General features: G+C 35.7%; 1 protein-coding gene across 1 annotated transcript; it reads left to right on the top strand.

Annotated features, from left to right (window-relative positions):
- The first annotated feature begins 1009 nt into the window (after window positions 1-1009).
- Window positions 1010-13797, top strand: slc7a9 (solute carrier family 7 member 9). Its single transcript, XM_005796211.2, has 13 exons — window positions 1010-1144; window positions 2827-2933; window positions 5863-6010; window positions 7476-7718; window positions 7945-8070; window positions 8183-8282; window positions 8972-9016; window positions 9202-9325; window positions 9520-9623; window positions 9772-9868; window positions 10054-10203; window positions 11634-11808; window positions 11968-13797. Exons 2-13 carry the CDS (start codon window positions 2829-2831, stop codon window positions 12027-12029), a joined length of 1479 nt encoding a protein of 492 aa, XP_005796268.1. The 5' UTR covers window positions 1010-1144; window positions 2827-2828; the 3' UTR covers window positions 12030-13797.
- The last annotated feature ends 501 nt before the right edge of the window (window positions 13798-14298 follow it).

The raw sequence follows: 14298 nt of genomic DNA, 5'->3' as shown, positions 1-14298 counted from the left end.
TTTATATGTCAGTGTGTTCTTGTGCTAGAAGATTACAGTTGCCTGTGAGGCAACTGTTCAAATTCTCTTACAATCCTTATGCAAAAAAGCAGGAAAAAAAACAAGTTTGCCAATTCCGTGGAAAGATTAAAAACATTTATTGTATTAAGAAGTAGAATGCAGGAAGACTAAACCTTTTCCAACTGTGTTTGCGTGAACTGTACTATGATGTTATGTTCTATGTCTCTCATGTACAATGAACTGTTTGGGTGAAGAAAAAGCCAGACAAATCTTAAGTCAAGGAGATGTAATGAGCTGCCTTGAGAAAAAACAAAACAGCTCAGTAAAGAAATAATTATGGTATTGCAGGGTCAAATTCTCTGAGTACCATGGAGCTCTAAGTAGTAAAAGAAAAAAAAAAAACAGTACAAAACCTGGCCAGCGTGGAAAGGCAATGCAACAGATACACACACACACACACAAATGTGCAAGCACACAACTTCAGTGGTATCATATGTCTTTATCAAAGAGGCATTGTGAGGAGGTCTGGTTATTTAAGCTGAAATGGAAGGAAGTGTTTTAAGGTTTTCAGAGTAAAAAAGAAAAATGTTCTAACTTGAAATTGTAGCTCCATGTAGCAGAACATGAGCTGTCAGCAACAGCTACCTCAACATATAGTTAAAATACAATGCATGCATGGAGTTGTTTCTGCAGAATTAATGTCCATTTAGTCAGAAAATTAAATTTTTTTCTTCTCTTTTTAAACCTTTTTTTCCTCCACAACATTCTGTTATAAGGGATATGCATGCACCATTGCTCAAAACAGCCGACTATACACAGGTTTGTCTTTTGTTTGCCTTTGGATGCTTTCATTTCAGCTCTTACCAGTGCATTTCTATAACTCATGTATTTCTGCTGTGGCTGTGAACCATTCCCTCTTTCAGCTCATGGCTTTCCAGGATGGCCAATCAGATTTAAGAACCTCCCCCAGGGGAGTGTGTTCAGACTCATGGAGCCTCAGGTTTTCTCCCAGGTCAGACTTTCCTGGTGTTCTTCTGCTAACTTGGCTAAGCATCATCTCTTTCGTCTCATCACTGGCCCCAGGTTTTTGAAGAAGCTGTGGTGGACATTTATGGACTCTAAATAACGAGGTTTCAAATCACAAGTAAGTGAAACAGTTAACATGATTTATCAGATAGGACATCAAAAATGGAATACTTGATGTTTTCTTTTTTTTACTTCTGTAGCTGTAGAACACTTGTTTGATTATATATTAACACACAGTTAAGTTACACATTATCTCGGATGGTGAGAGAAATCAACATTTAAATGTACCCTATGACTCTTCCAAAGTTTGTGACTCAATCTGGTTTTAAAAACTTGAATAATCACAGTTCTTAAGTAGCCCAATTAAAATAAAAAAAATATATATTTTTTTATTATAGTCATTTCTAATGTGCAAAAGCAACATGTGTAAATATTTACTTTATATCTAGAAGTTAATCTTTTCTGTAATTACAAAATCTAGATAACTTATTTAAGTTAAGGTTAACTTGTTGCATATATTAATGCATCAAAGCTCACACTCGACTTGGAGTCAGTTTTTGAACATAGGTTTAAAAAACCATCCCAAGTGTCTGATATGTTGTTTGTAGTAGTCAAATTCTAGAATCTCAAAAAGATGAACAATTTTTAAATAATCAGCTTTTGGAAAAACATTCCTAGTTTTGATAATTTTTTTTTTTTTACTTAATATTTGCAAAACAAACTATGTCATGTTCTGATCCTATAAAAAACCGACGGCTAAATATATCAGTAAACAAACACAAGGAATGTGTTTGGAGTTAGCTCTACAAAATGGTCATTATTTCTCAAATTGAAATGTCATATTGATGTTTTAATAATATATATTCTAAATATGCTTCTTTGTTCTTCAAGACATTTTATTCCTTTTTTACCCTGTATATAACCTAACTGCATTACCCAACAGCAAAGTCATATAGTTTAACACATTTCCAACTCACCTAGAAAAGAAAGACAAACACGCCTTTGTGTGTATCTGACTCTAACTCTTCATGCTAGGTTTTTACACACTCAATCATAAATGTTGTGACCTCATTCCAATCTGACTGCCTGTGCACAACTTTACCACCAATAATCAAAAGCAAATTGCTGGACAAAACAAAACACAACAAAAACAACTCAGAAATTTAAACTGCAGCACCTTTAGTAGACATAGAATGACTTTGATCAAGAAGCTAAAATGTTGCATTCCAGCTTCTTTTTATAGGAAACAAATTTAGGACAAAACTATCAAAGAATAACTAACAGCTAAAATTAAAAAGCTTTCTCTTTGAGTTGATACTTTTCCTTAAAAATAAACATGATTTAGAAAAAAAAGAAGTTGTTTTCCTTCTTTTTTTGCACGTGTTTTTTGGATGATGCTCTCATTAGTTAATAAAAAGAGTTTACTGGTTGGGAGGGAGCATAATTTCCTGTAAACCTTATCTTGCTTTGTGACTCAAGTGGCAACAAACATGTATACTAGTTGAGTAACTGTCAACATGACTGCTGTTAAAGTTGAAAGAGATATTAACCTCCGAACACACAAAACTATTTATGTCACACACTTTCATTAAGTCAGACAAAATCTTTCCTGTTTTAAGTCAGACTAGATCACTAAACTATGTGCTGACTTCCAGAATAATATAAAAACTACCTAAAAACCCCAAATTTATCACTATGCTGGCATTTACTGTAGCATAACTGACACAAACTCTGAACGATTTAGTCTGACCTAATGTCAGTCTTTGAAGTCTTTAAGCCGCTTGTGTGTTTTTTTCACAGAAATGGAAACAGGCAGCATCAGTAAAGCTTCAGAAAATGGCCCCACAGACAATGATGGCCCCTTGGAGAAAAAGCGACCTGAGAAAGCAACAATGCTTCAACAAGATGTGAGTATTGGTTCAAGCAGTGTTCTGAGAAAAAGGCTGAATAAATGTTCACACCATAGAATCCCATCATATGTACCTTTCTGCAGTAAGGGGGGAGCAAGAGCTGCGTACCAGGCGGTGCTGCAGCAAGTGTCTCTGCAAATTAACCCCGCAACAATCAGCTCCAGGCTCTCTAAACTCTCACAGTCCTGAGATATATTTTGGGGAAATTATTGTTTGAATGTACTGCTTGTTGTTGGAAAAGAATATATGCAGAGGAGCTGATATGTGAACAAAGTCAAACTAAGAGGAATGTTTTACAAACATAACTTCCTGGTATATTACAAACCAAACATTCTTCAGCAGAAAGTAACATACAGAAAGAGTTAAAGTACACAAAGATAAAGGCAACTGAGCTTGTGTATAGCTATTTCCCCCTTTTGGGTCCAACACGATGACTCAGCTTTTGTGGCTGACATTCAGAAGTCTACCTACATTTGAACAAAGCACAATGTATACTTTTTAAAACCCTCTTCATGACAGCAAAAAGTGAAAAAAATCTTTTTGAAAAATGAAAAGACTCACAAAAACAACAAAATCACTACTATTATATTTGCAATCAATCCTCTGGGAGTGTCAAATAGCCCCCGTATTATCTTTATAAACCTTAACTTCACTTTATTTACTTTCACTCATAATCACTGCAGTTGCATGCAATACTGATATGATATGATAACTGGAAGGATGACAGGTTTTAACAGATAAGGAACAGACAAGAGATCATGCTTGATTTAATAGTCCCTGTATTCTGCAGGTCAAATTGATCCACTGGCATAAAGAGAAAAGCAAGTAGCTGTTTAGTATGTTATTGTAGGATTTTAGGAAAAAAATGTGTGAGTATAGGTATAAGCTTTCACAAACTTTATTGCCAATATGAAATAAATCAGATTTTTGTTACTGACTTTAGACTGACACCTGATAGTTTTACTTCTCTTCTTATGCAAATGTTAATGAGACACTTTGTTGCCTTGGGGATAGGTGGTGGTGGGTGTATAGAGTTCAGCATCTAGTCATGCAGACTGATTTTAGGGAAATTTCAGAAAAAATAGGTCACTCTCAGCAGATCGGCCTAATACCATGATAGGATGTCACCATTGCAATAAGTCCAGTTGTGAAGTGACCTTGAAACTAAATATCCCACAGTCGGCCGTTGGGCCAGTTCACTTCTCAGAGGTGGGGCATAGTGCATAGAGGTTTCCTAACCGTCTGCAGAACCCAAACATACCATCAAACTTTATGTGACCTTGAGGCCAACTCAAGTAAAGAGTTTTTGAAGTGGGTTTCCATGACTGAACAGCTGTTTTCAAACCTTATATTACCAAGTGCAATTCAAAGAGTTGGATGCAGTGGAGAAAAGTACATGTGTTGCTTGAAGAGATGAGTTTTGCCTGTCTCAGACAATTCAATATTAGTCTGTGTTTGGCAGATGCCACAAAAAAGGTACTTGAGTCACACCTGAGTCAAGTGTAAAATTTGGTGCAGAGGTAATTAGGTTATAAGGCTGCAAGGAGCTAGGAAATAATTTTTTATCATTTGGCATACCAAAAACATTTTTGACCATATCATACTTCCAATTTTCTGGGAATGGACACTTATTGTTTCAGGATGACTGCACACCAGCAACTTCATGGGTAGCACCAGCAGCGCCAAGCTGTGTATTTCATGGAGGGGAATTGATTGACAGCAGACTGCATTCATTGATTGGTCCGTGATTTACATCACTGGAAACTCCACATTTACTAGATGTTTAGCTGTATAGATTAGCTGCTATAGTTTAGCAAACATGCCGTTTGCTGTCAGAGCTGCTCAGTGTGGAGGAGCATAATCATGACTTTAATATTGAGCAGCCAGGAACACATACGTAAACTGTTGGAGCAGAGTGACCGTGATCTCACAGCCTCACACGCTGCAGGTCTCTCTGAAGAGCAGGCAGCAATGAAGAGGAGAAACATTGCGGTTCCTCGCAGCGTTCTGTCGGAGCTACAGTTTTCACCAACGGTGTAAAACACCAGAACGGCATAAAAGGTTATGTTTGGTGTGATGTCATTTTATTTTTTGTTTGGAATTTCTTTAAGTAAAGTTCATGTGTGGATATTGGTTTACATCTTCTGACTGAATTATCTAAATCCAAAAGGTTGCATGTTTAAAAAAAATAAAGTGGCAGAATATAAATATATGTATAATGAAATAATATATGCTTGTGTCTTTAATAAAGATGATGATGATGATTATCAGCTGATCAGAATTTTTATCATTATATTTGGTCCAGCAATAAATTTTTATAGGACAAAATGAATCACAACCACAACCTCAAGGTTCTCCTTTGCTGAGTGTCACTGCAAACATCAGCAGAGATTCGACCACAACTGCTGCTTACCAGCTGTCCACATTCCCATATTCATGAACACATAGTGAGGAGCAGCTTGTAATGAAGACACTCATTACTGAGGTTGAACCGAACCAGACATGAACTGGTTAGAGTGAGTCTTGCCAGTTGAGAAACGCTTTTAAAGCAGAGACTGTGAGCCAAGTCTTTTTGTCCATCATCAGTGTCTGACCTCACAAGTACTTTTCAAAAGTGGGGTCTCTTTGTCTTTGGTATAGTGTTCAGGCAATGCAGTGACACTCGGGAAAACATGATCAGTTGTTCTGATCTTGATGACACTTTATCATAATGTGATAATTCAAATTATTGGTGTAGATCAGTCAGGAGGCATTTCACGTGTTTACTGTGAAACAACAATATAATGATCTGTTTAAATACTTAAAGAAAGTCATGAAGTGGGACATGCAAACACTGCAGCTTCCAAAGAATCAGGCTATGTATTTAAACTAAGTTGCTGAAAAAGCCTCTGAGTGACTAACTTTTTTTCCCTCTGTGTTTGAACAGATTGGTTTGCTGAGTGGCATTTCCCTGATTGTGGGAACAATGATTGGCTCAGGGATCTTCATTTCTCCTAAATCAGTGTTGCTGTACTCAGGAGCTGTGGGTCCCTGTCTCCTCATCTGGGCTGCCTGTGGAGTATTAGCCACTATGGGTGAGAGCATTATGTTTTTCCTTAGTTTTTTTTTTTTTGGTTACATGCACTATGTGCATGTTACTATGTGCATTAAACCACAACAATGATTGAAAAGGATTAGAAATTATTTATCACAATCTCAATTTCTAAGTCTCAAAAACTGTTTAAGAAGGTCGTGCAAACTTTGTAGAGTCACAGTATAAAACATTGTTTGATTCCTCAGTGTGTCTCAGACGAGCTACAACTACTCAGAGATGAAAGGATTTGGTTAGAAAATGCATTTTAGGACGTGGCCATGGTGCTATAGTCACTGTTTTCCTCACCAAAAATGTGATAACGAATGATAACAATTTATGACTTTGTAGCAGAGTTATGGAGCCAGAAATGCCCAGGCACTGACCTTGACCAAGCCTATTAAAGCCAGAGGCTTGTGGACTCTTTTTGACTTCTTGGTTTGACAAGCGGCACTCTTTTTGATCAGAAGAAATCATAAAATCATAAACCACAAATAAAGAACCTAAAGAGATTTTACTAATATTATGGGACACAAAAGTTGAAATACATCTCCTCTAACCTCCACATTTCCTCAATCTCTTGTTTGCAAACCTGCTTATTTTCTATCATTTTTGAAAAAAAAAAAGTCTTAAACTTTCTGATTGCAGATGAAGATGTCGCCAAAAAAACTGAGTACTTTTCTGTTACATGTTAAATATTTTTAGACGAGGGCATTTAGAGCCCAGTTTTATGTCTTTACAGTTATTCAGGACATGTAAAGTCCTGCAAAACATGCAAAACAACCGTGTGGTCTTTTTCCTGTTGAGAATCCAGTTTATGCCATTAAATATTTAGCTTTTAAAATCTAGCCATCTTACTTTATCTTTTTGATGATTTCATTTTAAAAACCTCATGGTTAAATATAGTAATTCCAAAGGGAAGCTTGGTAAAACATTTAATAAAGTTTTACAGTGCTACTTAACTTTTTATTATGTTTGTATAAATGTAATGTATTGCCATCCTGTTGCTTTAGAGGTGCAGCAGCATATAACCCTCACATAAAATTATACAATTATACATCAGTTAAACCACCGAGTCATTTGGTTTTTATTTTTTAATGACACTATTTTTTACCTGTGATTGTTTTATGACAATTATAAAATCTAATCCTTTGTGGAAAATTATGAGTCTTGAGTATAAGCTTCCAGAATAAAGCCCAGGACTTTGTCCTTCAATGTCAGGGTGGTAAATGTTAATGTGTATGTGTGCAACATAAAAAAAAAAATGGGAAAGCAGCTGGATAATCATCACTAACAAACAGAAATGTGGCTTCTTTGCCAAATGAAACTGAAGTTATTGATCAATTTTAACTTTGATGATGATTGCTCTAAACAAAAAACATTAACATAGTCTTTTTCAAGTTACTTTTTTATTACTGTGTTTTACAAACCTTTTCGTTCTTTTTGTCTTTTTGGGTTTGGCCACTCAGGAGCCCTTTGCTATGCTGAACTTGGTACTATGATCACCAAATCAGGGGCAGAGTACTCCTATTTAATGGAGGCCTTTGGATCCGTTGTTGCCTACCTTTACTCTTGGACCACTGTTATGGTGCTGAAACCTTCTTCATTTGCCATCATCACTCTTAGCTTTGCAGAATATGCCTCTGCTCCTTTTTACCCTGACTGCACCCCTCCTCTCGTGGTTATCAAGTGCCTGTCCGCAGCTGCAATAAGTAAGTAACACAAACAAAAAAAGATGGAACAATAAATTTGGATCTTGTTGATATCACAGATAATTTCATCCATATTTAATTAACCTGTTCAGACGTCCATGTGAAGCGTAACCAAAATATGCTCAAAATAGATAAAACAGCAGCTCATCTTCTAATGATGCTGCTTATGAAGATAAAAGTTATTTTTTGTCATTGATTTTTTTCTTGTTTCTTTGTTTCTTTACAGTCATAATCACTGGTGTCAACTGTTTGAGCGTCAAACTAGCAAGCTATGTGCAGAACTTTTTTACTGGGGCCAAACTTATTATCATCATCATCATTGTGGTGGCTGGCATCGTTCTGATGGCTCAAGGTCGGCCCTTTTACTCTGGTTACTCTTCTCATTTAAGTTTAACTGAAAGTACTTCTCATTTGATGAAGTAACTATGAAATCTCAGTTTTATGTTTTATATTTTTGAATGCAGGAAAAACAGAGAACATGTCAAATGCATTTGAAGGCTCAGCCACGTCTTTTGGAGCAATTGGACTTGCTTTTTATAACGGACTTTGGGCTTATGATGGATGGTAATAATTGACATTTTCTACTTTGCAGCAGATTTGGTTTCTTGATTAAACTATACTAATATGCAAAAAATAATCTGTGTCATTCAGTCCCATTGCTTATCACATAACTGATCAGAAATTAGTGAGAGGGACAGCTTTGTAAAATTGAGGAAGGCTTAGACATTAGTTATGCCATTAACTCAGAACCTATTAAACCTTTTCAGAAACTGAGGTTGTTCGGAAATCCATTTTGTATGTACGTAGTTCCCACCTGTCTGCACCGGATGTGATCCACCATCTTGGTAGGCAAGCACAATGCAAAGCATAGATGAACTGTGGCTTCGAGACCAACAAAAAGAAATCATATTGACAATCTTTATTGACCAATTTGCAAGAGAACGATACAACAAAATCACTGCTGTCAGGACTGACCCATATGAGACAGAGAAGGATGCGTGTTTATTGTTGTCCTAGCAACTCCATAGCAACTGTCATGATAGGGAGTTATGGATACCTTCCAAGATGGCTGTCAGCTGCAAAGTTCCTGGAAGTGTGACGTTACATGAGAACTATGCATTGAAGATGCTGTTGATAATAATCTCTTAACAATAAATAGATGCAATTTTATTAGTTAATCAGGTTGTCAGTGAATCAAATGTATTATTTTTTATTCAGTAATTAAAACTTATTTTTACCAAATATTTTGCCAGGAATCAACTGAATTTCATCACCGAGGAGCTAAAAAACCCATACAGGTAAAATATTTACTTTTGTGATCTCTTGCTCAAGAAATTTCTAGTAAAATGCTTGCATGATATTTATTTCGGAAACTAGTCAGCATACTTTTGTGTATGAATCAAGATCTTGAGAAATTTGAATATTGTACCAGTGTAAAGTCCCTTCTAATATTTAATATTTTTTTCCTCTCAATTTACTACAGAAATTTGCCTCTGGCCATCGTCATTGGAATCCCTTTGGTGACTGTGTGCTATGTGTTTGTCAACATAGCTTACTTTACTGTTATGACGCCCTCTGAACTGCTGTCGTCTTCAGCTGTTGCAGTGGTAAGGACAATTATCCATAAACCAAAGAGCTGCACAACTTAAAAAAAAAACTTGTATGACTTATCAGCATGGCATACATATTAAAAGGCTTTAATGAGATGAGCTAATGACCATTTCAAACACAGAATGTTTGATACTCCCCCCTTTTAGATCTTCACATTAACTCCTGAGGGACTTTTTTTCTGTCTCCATAGACTTTTGGGGACAGAGTCCTTTACCCTGTGGCTTGGATAGTTCCTCTGTTTGTGGCCTTCTCAACATTTGGTTCTGCAAATGGAAGCTGCTTCACTGCTGGCAGGTAAAACAAACACATTCATTTAATTTTATTTCTGATTGTGCATATCTTATGCTTAGTAAAGTAATTTTTATACGTGGAGTGAAAAGTAGAACAGTGTCAACTGTATTATGTATTATCAGTTCACATTAGATTTTTTTTTCTCCCCCAGACTGTCATATGTAGCTGGTCGAGAGGGTCACATGGTGAAAATCTTATCCTATATTAGTTTGAAACGCTACACTCCTTTACCTGCTCTCTTATTTAATGTAAGTCTAAAATATTTATTGTTTGTGTTCCCATGTTGAACATGATTCCACAGGATCACCTTACTTATTTTTTTAATATTGACGTATAAACTCAAAATAGCTAAAAATTCTTTTTGCAAAGACTTAGCTCACTTTGTTATTTAAATCAACAAGTAATTTTACTATTTTCTTGCTTTATATTCTAGGGCATTTTGGCAATATTCTACATTATGCCTGCAGACATCAATACTCTGATAAACTACTTCAGTTTTGCTCAGTGGGCCTTCTATGGTCTGACAACTCTGGCTCTAATTGTTATGCGTTTCACCCGGAAAGATCTCGACAGGCCTGTGAAGGTGAGGCTTTCTGAAAACCTTTCAACAGATTTAAGTATGTTTTACTTTACAAACACACTTAAAAGTGTCGAGTGATAAAAAGTGTCAACCAAAAGTATTAATGCAATGGACGTTTTCCAATTTTATCACACATTTCAACGCATTTTATCAAGATTATGGGTAATAGATCCGCAGAAAGAGCAGATACCAATATTTGACTACCATTTTTCCTACAAACAATTAGAAAATTGTGGCATATACTATACATATGTTTTAAGCATCCAGTGAGTCAATATTGTATGTCAGAATCAGTTTTGCACATCCAGAGATTGTAATTTTATATATATATATATATATATAAATAGATATATATACAATACAGACCAAAAGTTTGGACACACAGTTGTGCCCAAACTTTTGGTCTGTACTGTATATATAAAGACTCCCTAAACTCGGTAAGATTAGATGGAGAGTAAATATTCATCTTCGGGTATTGCCACAAATTACACTTATGTTAAGCCATTCTCGTACGTGAATATTATTCCATCTCAACGTCATTACACATTTGGGGTTGTTGTGTTGAAGGTTAACCTCTGCTCTGTTCTCCAATATTTTGGCGCACCTATCAGGCTGTATTTAGCTCTAGTCAACCCAATATCACCTCCGACCAGTCTTTGATGAAAATTATGGCCTCAACATTATGTAGCTACCACCATTTATCATGGTGCTGATGATGTGTTCAAGGATTTTCTCTATATATCAAATAGTTTATTTCACTTGTTTTGCTGTTCTTTTCACAACTATGCTTATGGTAACCTAGTAACTGACTTATAATTTTGTTCCACTAATAGCTTGGTATTTTTCCATAAAGGACAATTTTTTGGGGAGGACAGATGCAGAGATCTCCCACCTTAACTGGGGATCTCTGCATCTGCAACTTCTCCACAACTTTATGTTACGAAGCTTTGCAAAGTTCAAAGCTTTGACACCAGTAGATGTTATTGAGATTTTTAAGTGTTGGCCAATCTAAAGCATAAAATAATTAAGAAAGGAAAAGGATACATAGTTTTTAAATGTTTTAGAAATAAAGAAAAAGTGGAACATGTGTGTGAATTTAAACAGCACCCTTTATTCTTGTATCCCTAAATAAAATCTGTTGGAATCAATTGTCTTCAGAAGGCACCTAATAAATAAATTAGTCAGACTGGGTGTAATTTAATCTTTGTATAAAACAATTGCATTTTGGACAGATCAGATATTTGTTGTCTTCATGATGCTACTGAGAATAAGCATCGTCATAAAGACCAAGGAACACACCAGAGAAGTGAGATTGGGTGTAGGGGTGTGTGTTTGTGTGTATATGGAAGGTGGGTGTTATATATATATATATTTAAATAAAACTTTTCAGTAAAAAATGTTAAAATAACATCTGTTTTTGCTACATACTTAAGGTGCCAATTGTCATCGCTGGCATCGTAACCTTGGTGTCCTGCTACCTTGTCTTGGCCCCAATTATCGATAAGCCTGAGTGGGAGTACCTTTACTGCACCATCTTCATCTTCAGTGGACTCATCCTTTACTTCCCATTGGTCTACAAGAAGGCAAACTGGGCACGCAAAATCATGAGTACGTTTCCTCTCTCAGCTAACAGTATATTCAGCAGATTCAATTCACCTGTATATAGAGATTAATTGAGAAATCTCATTAGAAAAGGCAAACACCAGGTAGATAAAAATGTTTAGTGATGTTTAGCTGATATTACACTTGATCTTCTTCCCTCCACAGGGCCCATCACCATGCATCTCCAGCTGCTAATGGAGGTAGTTCCATCAGAGAAAACCGAATAGGAAGGGACAACCTGTTCAGCTGAATTCTTGAGATCTCCTGCTGCATTTGGGACTTTATCAGGAGAAGATCTGGTGCTCGTAAACGATCACTGTCAAAAACACGAACATATTCTGTTTGAAAAGCTATCCCTATGTTAGGGAGAATGAGTTGATCTTTAAAATCATGATTTTTAATAATTTATGAGGTTATAATTGCATGTCATACAATAGAAGGTTAGGGATGATAGAAACAGATGACTAGACTAGAGTGTTGCAGTCGTAAGTCATGGATGTGCTGCATTGAACAGTGGAAGAGTATGCTTCCACCTCGGTTTCTCACCACAGATTTTGATTCTGCAACTTTGCACTGATGCAGAAAAAAACATACCTATTGCCAGTTTTCTAATAAAAATTGACTGCATTGTTGTTCATGAACTTGTGAAACAGGATAGCCTGAAAATATCAGGCATAGTTCAGAAATGGTCTTTATGCTTCATACCGACATATCTCTCTCTGTGTGATAGATTTTAGGATAGAAATTTTTTTTTATTTATGTGTGGAAGTAAACATCACTTGCATTAAACACTCACTTTGACATTTGCTACCTGAATTCAAAACCAGAATGAAAAATAGCTGCTAAATTCTTCCGTAAAGGGATATGATTTAATTTGTTAAAATGCATTTAGAAATGAGGCACATGAGGGCTTCAGCATCATTGCTACAAGAGGTTTTTTCTCTCTTATTCGCCAGTTTAAATTGAATTATCAGATTTTATCTTTAAAAGTGCATTTTGTAAAACTTTCATTACTGTTAAGTTATATTGTCTCTAGACTGAGAGTATTGTGCTACTCGTTGTTTATTAAAGTTTTAATCTCTTCAAACACAAATATTAAGCTGCTACTTTTTTAAACTTCACAAATGTTTAATTGATTGAAATAAATCAGTTGATTGCCAATTTAGATATATAGGAAAACTGTGAGACGATGTGCAATGTATGTTTTTTGTCCTAATAATTTAATGATTTGATTTTGTAGATGTAGGAGGCATAAATAATGAAGTGCAAGTTATTTTCAGTTTAGTCAAGTGGAAGTTCAGTTACCATACAGCACACAGGACATAATTAACAGCCACAGTAACATCTGCCAAAAACACAAAGCCAGTAGATGCAGCTTATATAACATATGGTTATTTCCCTTGAGAGTTTTAATAATGAAAAAACCATGTAAACTAAGCACAAGTAACACTTTTGTACTTGAAAAATAAAATTTGTTGCATATACATGATTCACATTCTGTACGTTGAAGAACGGCTCAGGGACATTGCTTAAACAAAATATCTTGAGTCTTATTTCAGTGGAGGAAAACCGTCAAGTGTGTTCATCTAAATTGTTCAATAAATAATAAAAAGAAAAATTGTCACTGCAAATTCCAATAAAATAAATTAAACTTTGTAGCTGTTGACATTATGTGAAAAGATCCAGGGGTGTGTATACTTTTGCAGGGTCTTGTCACCTGATTTTCCCTTAGCAAAAATATTTAAAATGATAACACATTTAGTTAAATTACTGTAGACTGTGATGCAAGTACGATGAGGCATTTGTCGTTATATTTTCAGGTAAGAGTAGGTTGTTGTTAAGGATGTCCATGAGGTGTCAGTGTAATACTAATATATCAGACGTACTACTTAGTCAGAACGGTGGTTTTAGTTGTCAGTTTATGTTTCATGTGTATATAACGTCAGCACTAAATATATAGAGAGATTTATGTGGATTACTGGTTTTTCTACGTTTTCTACAGAAGACATAAACATTAAAAACTACATCTGTTGTTTTAATTTAGTTGTATATTTATTTTTTAATTATTGCAGTGTTTTAATATGACATTAGTTGCACATGATAACATTTATAGTTGGGCATAACTTGGTGACAGGCAGGTAAACAAAGATGATTGATCCCAGACTCCTCTGGATAATTGATTGCTCCTTTATTGCCCTCTAGTGGCATTCAGACACAAACTCACAAGTAAAAATGTTCAAGTTTAACCTGGAAGGTTTTCCAAAACCAGTTCTGAGATTTTACCAGTCAAAGGCTGTGATTATCACAGCTTTTGACAATCACTGCTTTTGACAAATAAGATCGTCGCTGCCAGCAGGAGCAACATGCTGTTTGTGTAGGCTCGTATTTTTTAGGTTATGTGGTGGTTTTGTGTGGAAAGAGGAATTGATTTAAGTTTTCACAGTTCCGAGATGAGCTGCCGAAGTCTTGCTTGTGATTCAAGTCTGTACAGTAACA

Source organism: Xiphophorus maculatus, chromosome 4, assembly GCF_002775205.1.
Source record: "Xiphophorus maculatus strain JP 163 A chromosome 4, X_maculatus-5.0-male, whole genome shotgun sequence".
In the NCBI taxonomy this organism is placed as follows: Eukaryota; Metazoa; Chordata; class Actinopteri; order Cyprinodontiformes; family Poeciliidae; genus Xiphophorus; species Xiphophorus maculatus.
Note: the sequence above shows the minus strand (reverse complement) of the source record. Positions and strands in the feature narration are given on the sequence as shown.